General features: G+C 39.6%; 1 protein-coding gene across 1 annotated transcript in view; it reads right to left on the reverse strand.

The window, feature by feature from the left end:
- Window positions 1-602: 602 nt before the first annotated feature.
- Window positions 603-25,856, reverse strand: part of MXRA5 (matrix remodeling associated 5) — a 58,472-nt gene continuing 33,218 nt past the window's right edge. The window contains exon 6 of the mRNA XM_029283865.1: window positions 603-4,147. Within this exon, the coding sequence (XP_029139698.1) occupies window positions 2,239-4,147 (1,909 nt within the window). The 3' untranslated portion in view covers window positions 603-2,238. The remainder of the gene's footprint in view (window positions 4,148-25,856) is intronic.

The following is a 25,856-nucleotide window of genomic DNA, read 5'->3' on the forward strand; positions in this document are numbered from 1 at the left end:
ACTGACCTAGGGTGAATTTTAAATAGGGATAATTTTTAATGATTTTAATAATGTCACAGACTACAAATATTTGGTTTTAATTGGCTTTTATAGGGGAAATGTTGTGTTGTGTTGTTTGTGTTGTGTTATTTTAATATGCTGTGAGCCGCCCTGAGTCCCGTGGGGAGAAGGGCGGCATATAAATTATGAAAAATAAAAATAAAAAATAAATCCCTGATCTCCCTTCCTTTCGCCGCGCCCTCAAGACTTGGTTATTCCAGCTTGCAGGACTGGCCTAGGGTAATTTTTAGAGGGGTTTTAATTATATTTTAAATCGGACAATATTTAAATATTTCTTTTAATTAATTTTAAATTTGTATTGTTATTTATGTATTTTAATTGATTGTCAGCCGCCCTGAGTCCTACGAGGAGAAGGGCGGGATATAAATCCAAATAATAAATAAATAAATAAATAAAATAAAATGAAATGAAGTTGTTATTTTATACACCCTTATTGGATTCTTATCTTCACCATAAAGTTATCAATAGAAAAGCCACCATGAAAAAAATGTGGAAAATATTTTTATTATAAAACACAGTATATTGATCTTAATATTATATAAAATACAGTAAAATATCAGAGTCTTGTAAAGACCATAATTTATGTACTGAGACACCTGTCACTGATATTCTTCTAGTCTCATAGTCTGAAAAACACACACAGACAAATATAAAATAAAAGAATGACTGATGTCAGCTAGGAATTCCCGTTGCTGAGTTGTATTTTTATTTTTACAGTAATTATTATTTGGCCATGCTGAAATAAAATCAGAGGGTTATTACTTAGTTATTACTAATTGAAGATTCAAGAGAATGGCAAAAGAAAAAGGGGGAACATTTGATGTTGCTGAATTCTTAGCATCCCTGATTTCTGACCATGGTTCCTGGCATAGGAATCTTTAGGGGCATAGGTGAGGTCACATTTATCACAGCATCATTGCACAAATGGCAATACTTAAGGACAAGTTACAGTATGGTTTGTATCAAAATCCCTTGCTGGCTTGGGCTGCTGAGCATTGTAATTTGACTTCTAGAGATCCACAGGTTCCTTAACCCCTGCGATAAAAGAAGAGTTAGGAATAATTTTATAGCAAGGCTTGTAAACTGGATGTGGTAGGATGAGATATAAACGAATAGCTTGCAACCAACAATGAGAAGGAAGCATTTTTTCATGTGTCAACTTTTGTTAGAGTAATACTGCTATGGTATTTCTTAAAGTGTTTGTTTCAAAAGCTTATCTGTGGTTAGAATACAATAAAAATGGCTTATAAAAATTGTCAACAAATTATTATTATTATTTATTGAATTTATATACCGCCCTACCGCCCTAAATGTTTTCCAATTTAGCATTCTTTGTAAATATTGGCATATTTATAGTACATTCCAATTTGCTTCCTGTCCAATAACATTACAAATTATGGAAAATAAATGAGAACAATAAATAATTTACAAATGAACACTAAATAATTGGATTAAATTTATAAATGAGATTTAGGCCAAAACTATTTATTACTAGATTTGCAGGATTATTGCTGGAAAAAGTCTCCTTGTCTTTCACTTGTAACTTGCCCCATCGTGGCAACTGAATTTTGAATTTTTCTGCACCCACTTCACTGGTAGCTAGTGGCATAATATGGGAGCAGGAACCTCAAAAACGATGCTACCACATTCAAGGGTCAATTATATCAAGATGATGTATATTCATATTTATATATGAATATATGAATGTAAGGAAGAGAATTTGAAATTAGAAGAACACGTAGTACAGCCTAAATTGGGTTAAGGATTAGTTTTAGGTTTTATGCATAGTACAAAAGAATTAATTACACTGGTGGTCCTCATGAAATCCCCCTTAATCGAATCCAAACAAATTTGGCTTTATTGGATACAGGGTCCCTCCAAGTCAAATTTCAAAGCTCTATTCAAACACATCCATTTTATAGTGGTCCCCACTGAATTTTGATTGTATACCCCCTTGTTCTAGTGTCAGGTTCCAAGGCAGATGGTGAGAATTTGTCAGTATTGAGACTGTTCCTAAGCCTTCTCTAAAACAATACCTGTCTCAATTGCAGTTCGTTATTTTATTAATATTTAGCTGTGTGATTCACCATTTGTATTCAGCTACTTTATATTTCTATCATTGTTCACGTGACAAGGATTTTAAATACCTCTACATATTCAAAGATGTTTGCTAGGATTTTAGAATATGTGTATATAGGAAGCTTTGGAATCACTGCCTAGTATATTCTTAGCAGTGCATTTATAGACACCGGCATCCCTTTGTGTAGCCTGCTGGATGATTAGGGAGCCCTGAGGATGAAGGAATTTGTTTCCATACAGACGAGACTGAGCTCCTGTTGTTAGATGCAGTTTCTCTGGCAGTTCCCATGTTATTTCTGCTTTAGGAATTCCAATGGCCATACAATTCAGCTTCACTGTATTCCCTGGCCTTGCATAAATGACAGGTGCTGGTTCGCTTGTGATCCGGGGTGGGTAGGCAATCACAATCACAGGAACTTTCATAAGGGAAGAGCCATAATCTGTGACTACCTTACACAGGTAAGTCCCTCTATCAAATACAGAGGCCTCATGTACAATGAGAGAGCCATTCTCAAACAGGAAGAATCGTCCAATGGCCTGGGGACCATCTAACACCATTCCATTAGGCAGAGTCCAGGCTACATGAGCTCGCTGACCAGGTTGGGTGGCACAGTGAAGCTGCAATGTCTCTCCATTGATGATGCTCACCAGATTGTTATAATGATTGCTGATTTCTGGTTTCACTCCCACTTTGAGGAAGACCGTCCTCTCTGCATAGCCCCCTGGGCTTCTGGCAGTGCAACGGTAAGTCCCAGCATCTGTTGCAGAAAGAGCACTGATGTAAAGTATCCCATCTCTTTTGTGATAAAATCTCTGCAGATGACTGTGTTTTAGCAGTTCGGTACCATTGGGAAGGATCCAGGAAGTTCTAGGTGAGGGGGTCCCATGGACAGAGCAATTTAGATTGATGCTATGACCTGCAGTGGCTGTTATCTTTTCAGTAACAGGATCCCCAAAGAAGGGTTTTTCCATATGATCCACAACCTGAAGCTGTACAACTAGACGGGCCTCTCCCCCTTCATTTCTGCCAATACACACCAGCTGCACAGCATCTGTGTGCCTTACCCCACGAATATCCAGTGTTCCATTGCGATGTACAGTGATTCTGTTGCCATAATAAGGGGCAGGGAGGATCACTCCTTCTGGGAAAGCCCACATGATCCGGGGAGATGGGATGCCATCTGCTTTACAGTCAATAAGTTTCTGGCTGTCTTTTACAGCCGTTTCTCTGACTGAGGTGATGGTGCTAGGGTGACCATTTATTTTAGGGGGTTGAACATTGACATGGATCCAAACAATTTTGCGGTCCTCTCCAGCACTATTGCGGGCTACACATGTATAGTTGCCACTGTCAGATCTTTGGGCTTTTTGTATGAGAAGTGTCCCATCTATGTACACTTGATATTTATCTGATAAGACTGGGATTGGTCTATTGCTTGGGGATAACCAGAATACTTTTGGAGTAGGCTCCCCTTTTGCTTCACATCCTATAGATATTGCATCACCATATGGGATGTTGAGAATGACATAGGTTTTATTCCTAATTGTGACAGGTTCAGCTACTACTTTAACCCGCACTTTCATTTCATCTTTACCAATCTGGTTCTCGGCATAACAAGTATAGTCTCCTTCTTCTCTCAGCCCTACTTCATTGAAATACAATGTTCCATTATTAAATACTACATATCTCTTTGCTTGGCTTCCACTGTCATCTGATTGCACAAAGGTATTAACCATACTTCCATCTGGAAGACTCCAGGAGATCTCAGGGTTTGGTAGACCTGTGGCAATACAATCAACTTTTAGATCTCCTCCATATATCACTTTGTGATTATTCTCATTCTTGTGTTCAATTTTAGCAGGTTTCATCATCACATTCACCTTGAGGACCACATAATCATCTCCAATCTTGTTGCGGGCCATGCACAGATAGTCTCCTGCATCCTTGTCAGTGACAGAGTGGATAACCAGAGTTCCATTGCCAAATACCTTGATTCTGCTGTTCAAACTGTTTTAAAGGGGGAAAAAAGGAAGGAGAATATACTCTCATTAAACCGTCATTTGTTGAGCTACCAACAAACAAAAATAATTATCTTCATTTGCAGGCTAATGATCCCATACTGAAACTGACTTTATTTTAATGAAAGGATGTTTTTATTTACTTCCAATTTCCCTTTTGAAGACTATAAAATAGTCTTGAAGATGTGAGTCTCGGGTATATTCATATTAAAAAAACTAAAACACAGATCACTGAGACTGAAGAATTTATTTAAAAACTTAGCTTTTGTTAGTGTCTGCTGACATCGTCAGAGTTCTAGCCAGGATTGAGAATCACGTTCTTATAGTCTCTGTAACGCCAAGAGTTTGGCTAATGAGCATGTTACCGGTCTATTCAGCTCCTGCCCCCCCCCATAGTTAATTGCTCTATTGTTCCAAGTAACTTTATATGCATGGGTGCACATGTTTATAAAATGAACAGGATATTGAGACTACAGTCCATATGAAAAGATGTACATATATTTACTAACCAAGAAACCTTTCTGCAGAGGCTGATGGTATTTTGATTATAGCAGTTATAAAATTTTTGTCTATTAAAAGTGAAATATATATGTATTTATTAATATTCAAATTTTGACATTAATCTCATACATACTTCTGGGAAATATATTTCACATTTGAATAGACTTACACTAAATTATACTGTCAGTCAGTAATAATCCATCGTGGGTTTCTTAGCATAGAAAAGAAATGGAAAGTTCATTTTCACAAACCTTATACAAAATATTTACATGAAGTAATTTCTTAAAATGTAGCCAATATGCTTAATGTATAAGGGCAAAACATTGTATGTCACAGTGAAATATATGATCAATCTATTTTAAGTCATTATAGAAATCTAAACACATAATTCCAGTTTATTATGCTTATTTGGCGAATTAGATGTTTGCCTTGTATATTGATTCTGGTTGAGTATTTCTGTACCCTTAAACTGCTCCCCCTTTTTGAGGCATTTCTCATTCCATTTGTATCATAGCTAAGAAACAGTATTCAAACTCTATATTTTTGCATATGTCTGTTTGGTATGTGGGTAAAACTAAGTATACACACAGAGAGTTAACTAATGGATTTACAATTATTTCCATTCAATTCAAACTCCACAAGAATAAAAGAAAGGAATTTAAGATGCATCCAATGATCAACAATGACATTTATATCCTATCTTTATTTTTTAAATAAATAACTAAAGGTGATAAACAGGACATACCTAACACTCCTTCCTCCTCCTATTTTCCCCACAACAACAGCTCTGTGGGGTGGGGTGGGCTGAGAGAGAGTGACTGGCCCAAAGTCACCCATTTGGCTTACATATCTAAGGCAGGACTAGAACTCACAGTCTCCTGGTTTCTAGCCTGGTACTGACTTTTTCTTGGTCTTTCAGGATAGATTACCTGGGACCAGTAAAAAGATTACATGTCACTGAATATATGCTTATTCATTTCTGTTAACATTTTCATTAAACATATTATGGCAAAAAAGGTTAAATATTTTAATAATCCCTTTTGGCATTCCAAAAGTCTTTCAAGACATGAATTTGTTATCAGGCCTGGTGAGTAGATATAGTGTATACCTTTTTTTTAATGAAAATTATCAGCACTTTTGATCAGTGATGTCATCAAAGTAAACAAACCCACGTGATGATTACGTCACCAGGTCATGCCCCTAAGTGGAAGTGACGTGTTGGCCTAAGCGCATCAAGATAAGCATGAGTAGCCTTAACAGCCCTATTTTCAGATAAGGCGTGTTGAACCTAACCCCATCAAGAAAGATGTGGCAGTCAACCCTCTGGGTACATGATTAGCTTAACCCTGGACATTCAAAACAAAAAAAAAGCTAAGTAAAGTGAATAATTAGCAGAAGCCTGTGTTTTGGGGAAACAAACCCCTACTTTGGGGAGCTGTGAAATAAAAAAAAATGCTTTTTATTTCTAATTATTTTAGCCTAATGATGCTTTTATTTTTTGATTTTGATTTTGATTTTAATTTTTATTTATTCTTTTTTCACTATACAACAAAAATAAAAATGAAAAATACATTTTTTCCCCTTAACAGAACTGTGTTATACATCTCATATATATTATTTACAATTTATTTACATCAGTAATCATATCTTTTTCTTTCTCTGTTCTAGCCAATCATAACATTTGTTCCATATTTCATAAAATTCTGTTGCCTCTTTGTCTTTTAATTCTAGCGTAAGTTTATTCATTTCCGCGCCTTCTAGAATTTTGTATATAATCATATCGTTTGTAGGTATGTTTTCACCCTTCCAATACTGAGCATATACTATGCGGGCTGCTGTTAATATATGTATAATGATGTATTGGAGTTGTTTTTCCATCTTTAAATTTATTATACCCCAAAGAAATAGTTCAGGTTTGAGTTCAATTTGCACCTTAGTTATCTCCTGTATCCAGTTCCTTATCCGTTCCCAATAGGTCTTTGCTTTAGGGTACAGCCACCACATGTGATAGAATGTTCCTTCCTAATTTTTGCATTTCCAACATTCCGGATTCATATTTTTTTACATTTTGGCCAATCTTGCCGGTGTTAAATGTCATCTATAGAACATTTTGTATTGATTTTCCTTATATGCAGTTGACAATGTCAGTTTACAATTTATGTTCCATAATCTTTCCCATTCTTTCAGTTTTATATTTCGGCCCACATTTCGTGCCCATGCTATCATTGGCTCTTTCACTATTTCTTCCTCCAAATCTACCTCTAATAAATATTTATAGGTTTTTTAAAAAAAAATTCCTTCCTTACCTGTTAAAATTTTATCCAATTGATGTGGGGTCTGGCTCATTCTGTGCTCTTCCATATCCTTACTATGTTTAAATTGGATCTGTAGGTATGGCCACCAATCTATGATTATTCCTTATTCTTCTAATTCTTCTCTTGATTTGAGGCTTCCTTGGTTATCTAATAGTTTTTTGTATCTAATCATCTTTTTTTATCCAGTGTGTTAGGGTGGATCATTGCCTCCATTGGTGAGGTCCAATTTGGATTTTCATATAATGTCTCTTTTTAACTTTTCCCCACATTCAAATCAGCGCATCTCTTATCTGATGGTAGAAATATGTGTGTGTTTTCTTGTATTTTCCCCAAAAGAAGGCATGCCAGCCGGCCTGCAGGTCATGCCCTTCGATCATTAATACCCTTTTATTGTCTAGATTTATCCAATCCTTAATCCAAAGTAATCCAGCTTGACTTCCGGTGGTGACGTCAGGACGGTGCGGAGGCAAGAGGATAGTCTCTGTCCCCTAACTCCGATTTTTCTACGATTGGAGATCCTTCGGGGGCATAGAGAGCCTGGAGGGCTACATGTGAGAAAGGGTGAAGCCGGAAGAGTAACAAGGTGAGAGGTGATCGCCTGTTACAACGAAGGAAACCCCCTAAATCCAGCGTGGAAATTTCTGCCATCAATAGATGGCGGATCTGAGGCCCTGACAAAATCACAGAGGATGCGGAAGCAAAAAGGAACTTAACAGACTATGTTAATGAGTGAGTTAAAATAGTCTAAAATATTTCTAAGGAATAATAGAAAAGTCTAAAAAGATCTACGTGTCTATTAGGGTGGGTGTTGAAAGGAAGCTCAACTGGTGAGGGAATCCTCAATGCAAGCAGCGACCCAGTGGGAAGAGCCGTGAGTTGACAGATTTAACAACCAGAGGATTAACAGGAGGGAGACATAAAAGAAAGAAAGACCTTGTGGTAATCGTTTGAGCACAAAAACGAGGAAGACGGTGGAGGATTAAGGAAGAAAAAGCTGAGAGATAGTGGCGAAGGTGGAGTTGGTGGAGCCTGTGAGACGAGAGAAGTGAAGGGAGAAGATTGATAAGCAAACAACTGGGAAGGAAAAGAAAATGGTGATTTAGGAGGCACGGAGGAGTGAATACGTTGTGGAACATTAGAGACCTTTGGAGAAAGTGGTTGGAGAAGAAAGTTGGAGACAGACCTGAATGTGGTGAGGATTCAGAAAGCCAAGGAGACGATGAGAATATGTGTTTAAGTGCGAAAGAGAGTGGCGCGCAGTAAAAATCGGGAAGGTGAAAGAGACGGCGAGAGGACGCGACAGGAGACGAAGGCGAAAAGAACGGATTGACGGTGAGAGAGATGAGATCAGAAGGAAAACCCAGAGCTTAATAGGGACGGAGTCTTCAATTAAGAGAGGCGAGAGAAAGTGAATAGGATTGAAAGGGGGGATACAGTGATGAGCGTGAGCGGAAGGGAAGGAGACGACGAGAGGACGGAGCATGACGTTGGAAGTGACAGGAATGTGGACGAGGCTTGGAAGGCAAAGGAGATGACGAGAGGATGGGATAAAGAGATAAGAATGGACTAACAATTGATAATATATGATTGGAGAAGTAATTTGGATTTTTAGGAAAACTGTGTGATAAGTAAGAAAGAGGAAAGAAAGTGAAGAGGGTTAGAGAAGGTAAAGAGAGATTTGGGGAATTGTGGCAGTGGAGGTAGTCTCAGAGGAGTTGAGGAAGGGAAACGAAAAACCAGAAGTTTAGAATCAAAATAAAGTTAAACAAGCTGCTGGCTAAATAGAGTGACATTCAGAAATAGACAATATTAGAGAAGTAAGTGATAAATATGGCAACACTGAGGACAGGAAAAAAAACGGTGTCAAGCCTAACACTGACACCCTCATCTCCACCTGGTCAAAGAACACTAGAAGGAATGTTTGGTACAGAAAAACAGAGCGTAATAGCTAATATGCAAACCATGCAGACAACACTTCTTACTATCCAAGAAACAATGTTAAAAATGCAGGAGACAATATCTAAGAATCACGTAGAAATGAGAGGGGATATGAATAAATCGGATAATAGAATTGAGATGATTCAACAAACGATGGAGAAAAATGAAGCAAGAATTCAGATAGTAGAAGTGGGGTTGGATAAAGTAGGGGAAAAAGTTGATACATTAGATACAGAAATGATGGCAACTAATAAAAAAATGGAGGAATCGATCATCCATCCAGAAATGGATAGGGCGGCATTCTACCTACGATTTCAAAATGTGGTAGAGGAGAAGGAAGAAAATTTGGGTGCTATCATGGTGGATTTGATTACTGAGGCCCTACAAAGGGACAAACAAGAGATATTGATAGAGATAGATGAGGCGTACAGAATTCATACAAATTATGCCAGATGCAACAGACTTCCATGAGAAGTACATATTAGATTTGCTAGGAAAAAGGTGAGGGATATAATCTATAAAATCACAAGAGAGGATCCAATGATTTACAAAGGTGTGGAAATACAAACTCTAAAACAGGTACCAAAGAAGATAAGAGAACAGAGAAGAGATTATAGATTCCTCAGTGCTTATTTAATCAAAAGAAGTATACCGTTCAGATGGTTAATCCCGGAAGGGATGTTGATATCATGGAGGGAGAGGAGGATTAAGATAGATAGCCTAGAGAAAGCACATGCATTCTATGAACAATTGGAAGGAGTGGAGGAAGAGAATAGCAGCAAGGAAGAATTGGAATCTAAAAGCCAGGAAGACCAACAGCAGGAAGTAAGGGAAATAGAACGAGGGACAGAAAGCAAGGAAGAAAAAGAACAGAGGAAAGAAAGAGGAGTAGGCCCAAGAACAAGACAAACACACAAATAGAACACACAAGTAGAAAATGGAAAAGAAGATTAGACTATTATCTATTAATATAAATGGATTAAATGCACCCACAAAGAGAAAACAAATACTAACAAAATTAGCCAAACAACATATAGAAGTAGTTTGTTTACAAGAGGTACACATCAAAGAACAACACAGGAAATATTTAGAGTTCCCCAAATTAGGAGTATTATATACAGCACTAGCTGAACAAAAACAGAGAGGATTAGCGGTTTATATTAGAAAAGAAATTAATGCTAAATTGAAGTACCAAGATACAGATGGAAGAATATTAGCAATAGAAGTACAAACCGAACAGAAATCATGGCTGCTAGTGGTAATATATGCACCAAAAGAGAATCAAAAAGAATTTTTTTACAAACTACATGAGAAACCTATAGAAATTGGACAGGGAAATATTTGTATAGTAGGCGATTATAATGCGGTAGTGGATGTAAAAAAAGACTATATTAGTGATATGAAAAAGAAAAAGAAAAGGAAAACACTACCAAGGACATTTTTTGATTTGGCATATGAATTTAATTTATCTGATCAGTGGAGGAAGCGGAATAAAAAAAAGAATATACATTTTTCTCGAACCCACATAAATCTTGGTCTCGAATAGACATGGCATGGATGAATGAAGAAGTAGGGCAAGACATAGAGACAATAGAAATAATGCCAAATATATGGGCCGATCATAATCCTCTGGAAATAATTTGGAAAGGGCAGAAAAAAGTAAGAAGAAGATGGATAATGAACTCTCACATTTTGAAAGAAAAAGAATCTATAGCAAGGATTAGAAGGGAAATGAATTTTTTTTAAAGAGAATACAAAACAACAATCATCAATACAAATTATTTGGGACACTGTGAAAGCATATTTAAGAGGCTTAGTAATAGCTTATATAGCAAGAAAAATAAGGCGAAAAGGCAAACACAAAATATACTCCAGGAAGAGATTAAAAAATTGGAATCTAAATTACAAAAAGAGCCCCAGGGTGAATCGATTAAAACGGATATGGTTTTGGATAAACATAAATTAAACATGATAGATCAAGAGGAAAGAGCAAAAGAATTGAAAATAGCAAAACAAATTTTTTTGAACACGCAAATAAACCTGGGAGATGGCTCTCTTATAAATTAAAAAAAGAGAAAAAGAAAAGATTTATTCAGGAATTACACGATAAAAATGGAGAGTCACAATATAAAATGGATAAAAAGAAAGAAATAATTCAGAACTATTTTGAGTCACTATATAAAAAAGAGGAAATAGATGTAGAGAGCATTAAATAATACTTAAAGGCTAATGGCTTGCCTGAATTAAAAGAAGGACAGAGAGAAATATTGAATGGGAAAATAACAGCCTTGGAATTAAAAATTGCGGTGCAAAAACAAAAAAATAATAAACCCTGGGGCCAGATGGCCTTCCAGGGGAAGTATACAAGACGCTTTACGAGGACTTTGAAAAGATATTATTGGATGTGTATAATGATGTTTTGGAGAAAGCTAAATTACCAGACTCCTGGATAGAAGCCACCATATCCCTTATCCCAAAAGAAGGCACAGACCCCAAACAGATCAAAAATTATAGGCCAATCTCATTGTTGAACACTGATTATAAAATTTTTACTACCATAATTGTAGAAAGATTGAAACTAATATTACAGGATATAATACACCCAGATCAAAATGGGTGTAGAAATAATACGAGAACAGTGTTAAATGTCTTAAAATATTATGAAGCACACCCGGGAAAACAGGTAGCACTAATTTTTTTAGATGCTCAGAAAGCATTTGATAATCTCAGTTGGCAATTTATGTTCCAACAGATTGAGGACATGAAATTTGGGGGGAAATTCGAGAACATGATAAAGGCAATACATAAAACACAAAAGGCCAGCGTGATAATCAATGGAGATAATACAAAAAGCTTTGAAATAAATAAAGGGGTAAGACAGGGATGCCCAATGTCACCTCTACTTTTCATTTTGACTTTAGAAGTGCTATTAACTCAAATTAGAGCTAATAAAGAGATAAAAGGTGTACAGGTTAAGACAGAAAAGTATAAGACACAGGCATTTGCGGACAATTTGGTTTTTTTTTATTGAGGAACTAATAGAGAGAGGAAATATTTTGATGAACAAAATAGAAAAATACGGAATAGTGGCAGGATTAAAAATTAATAGAGAAAAGACCAAAATGTTAGTCAAAAACCTAACCGAAAAACAGAAAAGGAAATTAGAAGAGAATCTGGAATTGCAAATTGTAAAAAAGATCAAATATCTAGGAATTTGGCTTACCACAAGATGTTCCTCAATAAAAGAGGATAACTATAAAAATTGATATTACAAATGAAAAAGGATTTCGAGGTTTGGGGGAAATTACAATTATCATTACTAGGTAGGATTGCGGTGATTAAAATGAATATATTACCAAGATTATTATATTTATTTCAAACAGTCCCGATAAAATTAGAGATTTTTTTTTTATTGGGACTGTTTGAAATAAATATAATAATCTTGGTAATATATTCATTTTAATTATTTTTTATTATTATTTGAAGAATTGGACAAAATAATAAACAAATTTATTTGGTCGGGCAAAAAAGCACGGATAAACATGAAAATATTACAAGATAGTAGAAGTAGAGGTGGACTTGGGCTCTCAAAATGGGAAATTTACTATCAAGCAGCTAGATTACTCTGGATCAAGGATTGGATAAACCTAGACAATAAAAGGGTTTTAATGATCGAAGGGCATGACTTACAGGTTGGCTGGCATGCCTTTTTATGGGGAAAACATAAGAAAACGCACACATATTTTTATCAACATCAGATAAGAGATGCGCTGATTTGGACGTGGGAAAAGGTTAAAAAAGACACTATAGGAAAATACCAAATTGGATTTCACCAATGGAGGCAATGATCAACCCTAACACCTGGCTTCCGGTGGTGACGGACGATGGACGATGGAGGCTTCTTGCTAGCCTCCCATCCGGGACTGCGTTAAAGCCGCCGAAACAGCGTGCATCAGCTGTTTGGCAGCTCGAGCCTTCTCTCCGGGAGAAGGAGAGAGGGCGAGCTTTCTCTGAAGTAGGAGTAGAGTTCCCTAATCCCCCAGGAGTTTTCCAGGGGGATGAAGGTGAGAACTCCTCCGGAGCTCAGAGTTTCTCCGCTGCTCGGGATGTCTTCGCCCTTTAGCGAAGCCAGACGTCGTCTCCACCTCTGATATACATTGAGATTTTAAATCGTGAGTAAACTTATCAACAGACAGAACTGACCAGGAGAATTGGATTTTGATTGAAATAAGACTTTAACTCAGAAGATTTAAAGGCATCCTCTCCAGTTGTTATAATTAACTTAAGAAGAAAATGGCTGCGGGTGAGCAGCTTCTTTGTTTCAAAGGAAAACTTTCACTCTTCTTCTGGTTGTGGATTGATACATTGTAAAGACTCTTTTAAATTCAAGGAAAGTTTGGTTAAACATCTGCTGTCCTTTGTTCTGAACTATATATATTTAAAGAGCTTCTACAATGGCTTCTAAATGTATTGGAACTTCTGCAGTATCCAAAACAGCTATTTCTTCCTTAGTTATGCAAATCTCACAGCAGAAACCTAAATCTCCACCACCGCCCCCCCTCTATTACTCTTAAAGAATTACAGGAAGCTTTGGCACAAGCTTCTAAGCAGACAGTACAACAAATGAGATTGGAAACAGAACAGCTTCTTAGTAAGAAAAATGATGAACTGTGTGAGAACATATCACAAATCTTTCAAGGTTTTGCAGCTCATGTAGATCGTATAGAGGGACGGGTGGATGAAGTAGTGGAGAAAATGGAAGGGATGGAGGAGAGATTGGAAAAAGTAGAGGAAGTTGTGGAAATTGCTCAAAATGATATTGTAATGTCACAATACAGAGAAATGGAGTATGCTGTGCGGATTAGGGGTCTAAAAGAAGATTTACAGGAGAAACTGAAGGAGGAAATAGCAGTGGCCTTGGCTCTGGTTTTTGAGTGCGATCCTGAAATTATTTTTGGAGAAATTGAGAAAGCATATAGAGTAAATTCATGGGTTGCATGTCAGAGGAAATTACCCAGAGATGTTGTTGTTTATTTTTCTAGAAAAACACGTCGTAATGAGATTATACAAGCTTTTTACCAGCAGAGATTTCAGATTGCTGCCCAAGATGTTATACTTCTAAAAGAAATACCTCCAAAAATTTTAAGAAAAAGGAAGGAATTTGCCTTTTTGGCTCAGGAGTTAAAAAAGCAGCAGCTGCCTTTTAGATGGGACATACCTGTTGGAATGATTGTGAATCATGCAGGGATCCATTACAGGTTAAATACGGTTCAAAAGGCTAAAGAATTCTACTTAACGGTCTGAAAGCTGATTCACCATCTACATCGCGAGCTAAAGGAATGGAAGATTTAGTGGAACAATTATTTGTTGAACTGCCTGGAGCTATATCGCCATCTGCAGGAGATTCTCAGAGTAAATTGATTGATGTAGAAAAAGATCCGAAGGAGCAAAGAATGACACGTGCAGCTTATAAACATAAGGAAAAAGAACAATGAAAAGAATCTGCACCCCAAACATACTCGCTTACCTCAGAGCCAGTGGGAGGGGCAAGGCCAAAGAGATCTGTTATGTCAGATATGCAAGGAATGCTCCAGAAGCTTCATAAGCCAAAAGATGGCTAAGTTGATGACATTGAATGTTAATGGCTTGAATTCACCACAAAAAAGGAAGAAAATATTTTACTATTTGAAACAACATAAAAATGATATTATATGTTTGCAAGAAACGCATATTACGTTAAAAGGTCAAAAGTATTTGATTAATTCTAGATTGGGACTTCATTTTATTGCTCCAGCACAAAAGAAAAAAGCGGGTGTAGTTCTTTATGTTAAGAAAGAATTATTGCCAAAATTAATAGACTTTGATACAGAAGGAAGATTTGTGTTTATTGAACTTTTATTAAATGGAAAAAAATGCCTTATTGTTGGTTTATATGCACCTAATCAATATCAGCAGCAGAAACAATTTTATAAACTCTTATGTCAGAAGATAACTCAATTGGATTATAAATCTGTTATTATGATGGGAGATTGGAATGGCGTTATAGATCCTGTGAAAGATAAAAAGACTTTTTCTAAAGTGTCGACTCAAGTTAAATTGCCTAAAAGGTTTTTTGCATTGCAAGAGGATTTGGAGTTAAGAGACATTTGGCGAGATCAGAATATAGGAGAAAGTGATTTCACTTATTTTTCAGATAGACATCATTCACATTCTAGAATTGATTTTATTTTGATAACTAATGACTTACTCCCTAGGGTTAAGAAAGCGAAGATTTTTCCTAGGATTTTATCAGATCATAGCCCTGTATGGATGGAACTTTCAATTGAAGGAGGAAATAGAAGGGCTTGGAGATTAAATGAGAATTTACTAAAATATGAGTCTAACGTGCAGACACTTAAAGATCATCTAAAAGACTTTTTTATGCTGAATATGAATAAGGGCACCTCTATGTCAATGGTGTGGGATGCTAGCAAGGCATTTATGAGATGTGCTCTAATCTCAATGAATACCCGCCCATAGGCGAAAGCAGTTACAAAAATGTAGAGATTTGGTGCAGGAGATAAAAATAAAAGAAAAAGCTTTTTCTTTAAGTCCAATGGATAATAATTTAAAGGTATCTATTGCAATGCTGAAGGAACAATTTAATATGTTAATGGCTGATCAGATTGCAATTAACTTGAGATATATGAAACATAATACATTCTGCAATGCAAATAAACCTGGAAGGTGGTTGGCTTATCAATTACGAAAGAAACAAAAACAAAGAGTTATAGAGAAAATAAATTATAAAGGCAAAGAAGTTTTTCAACAAGATTTGATCAAAAAGGCTTTTGTGGAATATTTTTCAAAATTATATGCCTCTGAGAATATACAATCTCTTGAAATAGATAGATACTTGCAGCAAGTGAATTTTCTTAGACTTTCGGATGAACAACAAGGAATGATGAACTGTCCGATTGTGTTGGATGAGATTACAGAGGCAATTAAACAATTAAAGGTTGGTAAAGCACCTGGTACAGATGGGTTAACTGCAATATATTATAAAATGTTATCGGAAGAAATGCTAGAACCCTTGAGATCTCTTTTTAATAGTATTTTGTCCGGAGCAGAAGTACCACCATCNTGGAGATGTGCATTTATATCACTTATACCGAAGGAGGATCAAGACTTGACTCAGCCTAAAAACTATAGGCCAATATCTTTATTGAACACAGATTATAAGATTTTTGCACAATTTTTAGCTAATAGATTAATGCAAGTGTTGAAACGGATTATTCATGCAGATCAGTCTGGATTTATAACTGGTAGATACATGAAGAACAATGTAAGACAAATTGTGAACTTGCTTGAATATCTGGATAAAAATAATCAAATTCCAGCGGCTTTTATCTTTCTGGATGCTGAAAAGGCGTTTGACAAATTGGATTGGCAATTTTTATTCCGAGTGGTGGAGAGAATGAATTTTGGGGATAGATTCCTATCAGCTCTTAAGGCTATTTACCATCTACAATTAGCACAAATAGTAGTAAATGGAGGATTGACAGATTTGTTTAAAATTGAGAAAGGTACGAGGCAAGGATGCCCATTATCACCTCTATTATTTGTTTTGACTTTGGAGATTTTACTAATTAAGATTCGTGAATCATCGGTTATAAAAGGAATAACCTTGGATAAGAATGATTATAAGTTGAGAGCTTTTGCTGATGATTTGGTTTTCACTTTATCTCAACCAATTGACTCAGTAAGAAATTTGACACAGACTTTGACTCAGTACGGGAAAGTTTCTGGATTTAAAGTAAACAATAATAAGACTAAAATACTATCTAAAAACATGTCTACGAAAGACAAAGAGACTCTGACTAATTTAACTGGTTTTGAAATAGTGAAAAAGGTGAAATATTTGGGTGTTTATATTACAGCCTCTAATGTTAAATTGTATAAAAATAATTATGATAAGTTATGGATAAAAACTCTAAAGGATTTAGAGGAATGGAAAAAGTTACAGTTATCTTTGCTAGGGAGAATCTCAGCAGTTAAAATGAACATTCTTCCTAAATTTCTTTTTTTGTTTCAAATGATACCTATTTTAAAAAAGGATTCAAATTTGGATGAATGGCAAAGAGGTATCAATAGATTTATCTGGCAGGGTAAAAAGCCGAGGGTTAAATTTAAAATTATGCAAGATGCACGTGAAAGAGGGGGACTCAAAGCCCCAAATTTAAAATTATATTATGAGGCGGTAGTTTTAACCTGGATTAGTGATTGGATTAATTTAACTAATAGAGATATATTGATTCTTGAAGGTTGGGATTTATTTTATGGATGGCATGCCTATCTATTTTTTGATAAGAAGGTTGATCAAGTTTTTAAGTCTCATATTGTAAGAATTGCACTTTTGAGAGTTTGGAAGAAGTATCATCATAAATTAAGTCTTAAAATTCCAATTTGGGCTATTCCGGAACATGTAATACAAGGAATTACAAGGGGAGTTAAATTGGAGGGGATTGTTTATAAGGATTTACTAATTTCAAGGGGACAGGACTGGCAATTTAAATTATTGGATGACTTGAAACAAGATAATATTCTCCAGTCCTGGTTTTTATATTGTCAGTTGGTTGAGAGGTGGCGTATAGATCAAAAGCTTGGGTTAATTTTGGAAGATTTGAGCTTGATAAAGCAGATTAAAGATCAAAGTAGAGCTCATATTAGGAGAATTTATAGTGTTTTAATAGAACTGGATTCGGAAATAGAACTAGTTAAAGATTGTATGATTAAATGGGCTCAAAATATTCAAGAACCAATCATGTTAGATACATGGGAGGTAATTTGGGTAAGAAATGTCAAGTTCACCCAAGCACAGAATTTAAGGGAAAACTTTTATAAAATGTTTTATAGATGGCATTTAGATCCCCAAAAACTGTCTTGCATGTATCCTAATTTGCAGCCAAAATGTTGGAGATGTGGTAACTTAGATGCAACTTATTATCATATTTGGTGGACATGTAGGGATGTAAAGGCTTTCTGGATTAAGATTTGGTGGAATATCCAACAGATTGTTAAGAAAAAGATAAAATTTACACCACAATTATTTTTATTGGGCATTATGGAAAATTTGGATCTTAAAGAAATGAACTTGATGCTGTATTGTATAACAGCAGCAAGGTTACTGGTTGCTCAAAATTGGAAGAAGGAGGCATTACCGACTATGGATGATTGGAGATTGAAGGTGTCATATTTTGCAGAAATGGCTAAAATTTCCGCATATTTGAAGAACCAATTTCAAGAAAAATTCATTTTGGTATGGAGAAGATGGATAGATTATATTCAGAGAAAGTATGAAATGAAACTTTTTTTCTTTTTTTATTATTTCTATATACTTAATATAATTAATATATATATATTTTATATTTAAGTTTATTATTGTATATTAGAGTTAAAGTATGTTAATATTTGTTTGTATTATGTTTGGGTAGTTTTATTTAGATCTGGGATGTTATGTGATTATCCCTGTACTCAGTTCTGGGAAGTCCGGGGGGGGGGGGGGGGGGAGGGGGATGAAGGGGTAGAATTATATAAAATTTGGTGTATTTATATGTTATAGAAAAATAATGTAATGGTTTTTCCTTTTTTTGAGAAGAGGAGATGATCGGCTAGTTCCCCTAAATTGCATCCGAAGGAAGTGGAAAAGAAGGTGATGGGATGTGTAGGATAGTTGGAAAGGAGAGGAGGAGAGAGGTGTGGGTAGGAGGGGAGGAAGGAAGAGGAAAGGTAGGAAGGTTGAAGGAGTGAGGGGGGATGCAGGGAGGGACCGCCGATCATTTCTGAAAATATATTGACTAGGTTTTCCTTTTTGTTTTTTTGTTAATGAAATGCACCACATTTGTAGTTGTTTATATGTTTATTTGAAAATCTAATAAAATTTGCAAAACGAACCCTAACACCTAATTATGCTTTTAATTTTTGTGGAGTTTTAAAAATCAGTGCCTCAAAAACTGGGAAAAAAGGAGCCCCTAAAAGGCAGCCAGGCATTTAACCCCCTTTTTTCTAAAAGGTATTTATTTCTAGGCAGTTTTAAAATCATTTCCTCGAATGCAGGGGAAAAAACAAACACACAAACTGTTATGTCCTGGGCCTGCTGAGTCATTCAGCAGGTGCAGGAGGCTGCAGAAAGGCCTGGGCAGACCACGTGGATGCCTGGGACCAGACAGGTTGTCTCCAGCCTATTGCGCATGTGCAAGGCAGGAGAAATACATTGACACTGTCCCTGCAAAAGGGGTATAAAAGGAATCTGCGCCATTTTGTTTTGGTTCTGTTGTGAATTGAATAAAGATAAGACTGTTTGTTACTCCTGCCTTGTCTCAATGTCTTTTACTTGGAAACAGAACATTGGTGATGAGGGTGGGATGTGCTGCAAGGGAAACAACGAAAGAAGATAGGCTGACTCACCAAGAGAGGCCTGAAGCGCTGGGAAGTGCGACTCTGCCTGCCAGTACGAGAATGCTGGAGGAGAGCTCGGCAAAAGGGACCCCTTCTCAACCTTTGCAGCACGAGGCGTTGACAAGGCTACCGGGCAGTAACGGTGTCCAAACTAGGCCGTCTCTCTGAATTTGACACAGCTCATCCGGAACGCTGGAGTTCTTACGTGGCCCGAGTAGAGAACTACTTTCGGGTAAACCAAATCCGAGAAGATGGTCTTAAAGCTGCTACGCTACTGTGTATCTGTGGGCAAGAGACTTTCAATATTGCAGAGAATCTGGTCGCCCCAGCACCACTTGAATCAATTGCTTATGCTGAGCTGAAAAGAATGCTGCGAGAACATTTTGAACTGAAGCTTTTGGTGATTGCATGGCGACACGCATTCGAGCAGAGGGATCAGAGGCCTGGTGAGTCTGCTGTGGACTTTATTGCTGCATTACAATAAGCAGCTAGGCCATGCAAATTCAAGGATCTGGAAGAGAGACTTTGGGATCGTTTAGTTTGTGGACTAAGAAGTCGTGAGCTGCAACAGAAGATCTTTGCAAGAGAAGACGTCTCTTTCCAGGATGCCTTGAGAGAAATTGCAGCCGAAGAAGTGGCGGGCGGAGCTGTGAAGTCCTTGCAGCTCACCAAGAACCCTCCAACTTCGATCTCCGTTCATCAAGAGGTCGCTCAAGAAGAATCCAAACAGGAACCAGAGATGAAGTTGGACAGACTACAGCAGCCAGCGGAGAGAAGGCCTCAAGAGCGCAGAGACAAGGCAACCTCATTCCCTTGGTGTTTCGGATGTGGAGGACGCCACAAGCGCTCCGATTGCCATTTCCGCTCTGCCATTTGCCAGGCATGTGGTAGGCAAGGCCACATTGCCTCCATCTGTTTGGGTCACCAGAAGGACCGGTCTTCGGAAGAATTGCTTCAGAAAGGTACCAGGGTCCCCAGCCAGAACAGGGTGGGTTTTTGCACGTCCCGTAGAAGCATTTTTAAAACCGGGGCCCATAGGCCACTTAGGAAGAAGCTTCATATTGATGTGAAGTTGCAAGGGGTTCCCTTATTGATGGAGTTGGACACAGGGTCCGCTTTATCGATCATTTCCCAAGACACTTTCAAAAAGATTTGTTGTAGAAGTGGCCTATGAGTTAAACTCAGGCCTTCGAATTTAATTCTTACTGACTTCCAGAATTCCCGAGTCAGCGTGAAGGGGGAGGCCACGCTCAAGGTGCAGCGTAGGAATTTTGAAGGGTTGCTAGATATGGTGGCAGTTGGGGGTGATTGCATGAGTCTTATTGGACTCGATTGGTTCGAGGCCCTTGGAATCCAGGTGACTGGACTTCACAGTTTGCAAATGAAAGGCCTTGCAGAAGTTTGCAAGGAGTTTGCTGATGTGTTCAGTTCAGAGCTTGGCTCATACAAGGGGCCTCCCATTGCTTTACGTTTAGATCCAGCAGTCACGCCCATTAGGATTAAGCCCAGACGGGTGCCCTTCGCGTTGAAGAACAAGATTAATGCAGAGCTGGACAAGCTGCTCCAGCAGGGCATTTTAGAGCCTGTGGACAGCAGTCCATGGGAAACCGCCATAGTCACGCCACTGAAGGCCAATGGAGAAGTCCGAATTTGTGCGGACTATAAGTGTATACTTAACAAAGCATTGCAGCAGCACTCATACCCGGTGCCAGTGGTGAGCCACATTCTGGCCTCCCTCAAAGAAGGCCGCGTTTTTGCCAAACTTGACTTGGCTCAGGTCTATCAACAATTACCAGTTGATGAGGCAACGGCAGAAGCCCAAACAATTGTAACACACCGGGGAGCATTTAAAGTTAAAAGGCTGCAGTTTGGGATTAATGTAGCCCCTGGCATTTTCCAGAGTGTGATGGAGCAAACACTCCACAATATTCCAGGCGTTTGCCCGTACTTTGATGATGTCCTCATCGCTTGGGAATCATCTGAAAATCTGGCTGAAAGGCTGTTTTGCTGTGTTTCCGCCAAGCGGGGCTGAAGCTAAAGCAAGACAAATGTAAGATTGGAGTCACTTCCACAGAGTTTCTGGGGTTCCGTATTGATGCTGAAGGCATCCATCCTGCTGAATCTAAGCTTAAAGCAATTCAGCAGGCCCCAAGTCCCAAGTCCAAAAGCAAACTTCAGGCTTTTCTGGGACTGTTAAACTTTTACCATTCATTCCTCCCTCACAAGGCTGCAGTGGCTGAGCTGTTACACCGGCTCTTGGATAAACAGGCTCCATGGCTGTGGACAAAAGTCCACGAAAGGAGTTGTACAGAGGTCAAGGCCTTGCTATCTTCAAATGCGGTTCTAGCACATTTCAATGAACAATTGCCTGTGTGCATAGCCTGTGATGCATCCCCTTATGGGATTGGGGCTATGTTAAGGCTGATGGGACACAAGTCCCTGTAGCCTACTATTCTAGGACTCTCTCATCTGCTGAGCGTAATTACGCGCAGATTGACAGAGAAGCCTTGGCCATAGTGGCTGGCATAAAAAAGTTCCATGACTTTTTATATGGCCAGCAATTCACAGTCTTTACAGACCATAAGCCACTGCTGGGGTTGTTTACAACCAAAAAGCAAACCCCACACATCATCTCTCCTAGAATGCTAAGATGGTCAATTTTCCTTTCTGCATATGACTACACACTGGTTCACAAACCGGGCAAAGAAATGGGCCATGCAGATGGCCTCAGCAGATTACTCTATAGCTAGTGGAGTCAGATCCTTCTCCAGCTCACCACATACTTTCTATTCAGGAGTTGCCTGAGTCTCACCTCAATGCTAAGGATGTGGCTGCAGAAACAGCCACTGATCACACACTAACACACGTGCTGACATGGGTGCTGTCAGGGTGGCCTGACACATGTCCTGGCACAGAGTTCCAGAGTTTCTGGAAGAGGAAGCATGAGCTATCCACCTTCAAGGGTTGTGTCCTCTGGGGTAGTAGGGTAGTGATCCCAACCTCATTGAGGACTAGAGTTGTGCTCTCTCTGCATGAGGGACATCCGGGTATAGTCTGGATGAAGGTGCTTGCGCGCAGCCATCTATGGTGGCCTGGGCTTGATCAAGAGATCGAGGTCCAGGTCCACGGGTGTACTGTTTGCCAATAGTCCAGGCCTGAAATGCCTCAGGCTCCTGTACATAGGTGGGAGGTGACACACGCCCCTTGGTCGAGGGTTCATATCGACTACGCTGGGCCCTTTCAGGGGCAATTCTTCCTTCTCCTTGTGGACAGCCATTCCAAGTGGCTAGAGGTTGTTTCAGTCTCCTCCACTACTACTGCTAGGACCATCCAGGTGCTGAGAGGGATCTTTGCCTCTCATGGGCTTCCAGATGTCCTTGTCTCCGACAACGGACCCCAATTCACTTCTTCTGAGTTTCAGGCTTTTCTACAGGCCAACAAGATCCGTCATGCCACATCAGCACCGTTTCATCCTTCATCCAATGGCCAAGCTGAGCGTATGGTGCGCACAACCAAAGATGCTTTAAATAGGATCACTCATGGCAGTTGGCATCACAGGTTAGTTGACTTTCTTTTGTGCCACCGCACCACACCTTGCACAGCTACTGGCAAGAGCCCAGCTGAACTCCGCTGGGGTTGCAGACTCATTACAAAACTGGACAGGTTGCACCCAGACCGGGTGTCTTCACAGGTGTCACAGCCGCAGGCACCTAGGAGACTTCAGGTGGGCGATCCGGTCTGGGCAAGGAACTATGGACCTGGACATCTCTGGGTGACAGCAGTGGTATGCAAGGTCTCTGGGCCGCTGTCATACGAAGTGGCCTTGGATGATGGTCGGGTGATCCATCGACACATTGACCAACTGCGCTGGAGGCTTCCCAGCCACACTTCCGCTCCTGGCTCTGCTCTCGGGGGGGGGGGAGGAGGACCACAATTACAATTGTGGACCACAGTCTCTCCGCGAAAGCGGAATTTCCCAGGCGCCAGTAGGGGTTTTTGCCATGGAGGCGGCTCCTGACTCTGGCACTCCTGACCCTGGCACCAGGTCCATGGGACATTGCTCGCAATCGGCTTTTCAGGCCAATCCATCTGCTGGTCTTGGGCTCATGGGACAGTGCTCCCAAGAGGGGTCCATTGTGGATTTGGGGAATTCCACCCCACCAATGGACTTGAAGAATTCCACCCCACCAAGGAACTCTGGTCTGTGTTTAGAGGATCCATCCAGTCAGCTGCATGGAGGGTCGCCTGAGTCTAGGGGGCATAAAAGTCCTGATTTGCCTAGCCTGGTAGGCGAGCTGGCAGACCAGGCAATCACAACTGCTCCAAGAAGGTCAGAGCGAGCCAGAGGTCCACCCAAGCACTTACAGGAGTATGTAAGACTCCTGTCAGTAGGTGGGCAGGAATAACGGTATTTAGAAATCAGAACATGCTCAAAAGAATAAATGTCTGATTTATAGTAATGCAAAATAGTATTACTGTGCTGTGAATAAGGGAGTGACAAGGTATTAGATTTGTAGTATTGTAAAATATTAAGTACTATGTTTTGATCTAAGAGGGGAGGGGTGTTATGTCCTAGGCCTGCTGAGTCATTCAGCAGGTGCAGGAGGCTAAAGAAAGGCCCAGGCAGACCACGTGGATGCCCGGGACCAGACAGGCTGTCTCCAGCCTATTGCGCATGCGCAAGGTGGAAGAAATACATTGCATTGATTGGTTGACACTGTTCCTGCAAAAGGGGTATAAAAGGAATCCACGCCATTTTGTTTTGGTTCTGTTGTGAATTGAATAAAGACAAGACTGTTTGTTACTCCTGCCTCATCTCAATGCCTTTTACTTGGAAACAGAACACAAACCACAACCCTTTTAAAACCCACAGCTGGTTTTTACCTTTGTAAAAATCTAAAGATGCATATTTTGCCAATTGCACCCTCAAATCCTCATGTACACGTAACCGTTTGAAGCACGGCCTTAATAACATTTATTCTGCCCCCCCTACAGCAAAAGACAAGGAATATTAACAGGAATTAAAATGCTCACAAGAGGCAAGCAGCCAGGCAGCAAGTAGGGGTTAAGCATTGTTCAGTCATGTCAGGACCGCGATTCCAAGCATGCGTGTTTCTGTCTGCTAGTAAAAAAGGGGGGTTAGGCCTTGTTTGGGACATCCCCAGGCATGTCATACCCCCCATGATTCTGGGCATGTGCAATGCTCAAGGGCGTGTCATTGCAAGGGCAGGGGAGTTTGTGCGGGCAGGCCTGAACAGCTATCGATTTAATTCCAGCAGTCTTTTGAAGATGGCAATCTCTAATTCCAAAGTTGTTTTTAAAACAACAGCAAAAGCTAGCGTCGCACACTCTGACACAAGGCCCCAGCTGGCAGAATGCAACAAAATCTGTTGCAGGGGTTATGATAAAGAAAATTTTTTTCTTCAGACCCGTTTTGCATGGCTGTAGCATGGTGTGTTGTAACTTTAACGATGAGGTGCAGAGTACTTACCGGACAGCCTGTGAAATGGTGAATGATGCTACATTATCTCCCAGCAATAGTAAGTAAATATGTTTTTATTTATGATAATGTAAATGCTGCTGGAGCAGATAGCACACTAACAGGATGTGCTTTATATTTTGCAGACTCCGAATTAATAACACCTAGACAGCAAACACTTCAAGACACCCCGATTTTATATTCCTGTGGTAATCGCCGTAGTCACAAAGCTTCTGCAGATTTTTCTGATCTAGACTATAACAGGGATTTGTTTCCCCAGGGATTTGTTTCCCGCAGGGAGTCGGAACCGCATAGATGGTTCCGCCCCAGGCGCCTGATGGACCCAGAGAGGTTTCTGATGGAGCTTGGGCCATATCCTGAGGATCTAGTTCACGATTCGGCTGAAAATCTGGCGGCGGCCTGGGAAGTGGCCACTGCCGCAGCACTGGACCGAGTCGTGCCTTTGCGGCCTCTGACCTGGCGCAGATCTCAACTGGCTCCCTGGTTCACCGAGGAGCTGAGAGAGATGAAGCGCCGGAAAAGATGCCTAGAGAGCAGTTGGAGGGCTAGCCGAACCGAATCCGATCGAGCACAGGCAAGGATGCAGGTTAGATCCTACCTAGTGGCGATGAGGGTGGCGAGGTCTAATTACTACTCCACCCTCATTGCGTCATCAGATAATCGCCCGGCCACCCTCTTCAGGGTGACCCGCTCTCTCCTTCAGTTGAGGGGGGGGAAGGATCCCCTGGAGGGGAAGGCCGAGGACTTTGCTCAATATCTGTATGACAAAGTCGCTCGGATCCGAGAAGGCCTTGACTCTGACTGGGTAGCCCCGGGGGAGGAGACGGGAGCAGGTCTTGAGACTGTTATATGGGAGGAGTTTGACTCTGTGGCCCCCGAGGACGTGGACAGGATCCTGGGGAGGCTGAATGCAACCACATGTTTACTGGATCCGTGCCCCTCCTGGCTGGTACTGGCTGCCCGGGAGGGTACACGAGCCTGGCTCCAGGGAATTATAAACGCTTCTT

Source organism: Protobothrops mucrosquamatus, unplaced genomic scaffold (assembly GCF_001527695.2).
Source record: "Protobothrops mucrosquamatus isolate PMUCROS unplaced genomic scaffold, P.Mucros_1.0 scaffold257, whole genome shotgun sequence".
NCBI lineage: Eukaryota > Metazoa > Chordata > Lepidosauria > Squamata > Viperidae > Protobothrops > Protobothrops mucrosquamatus.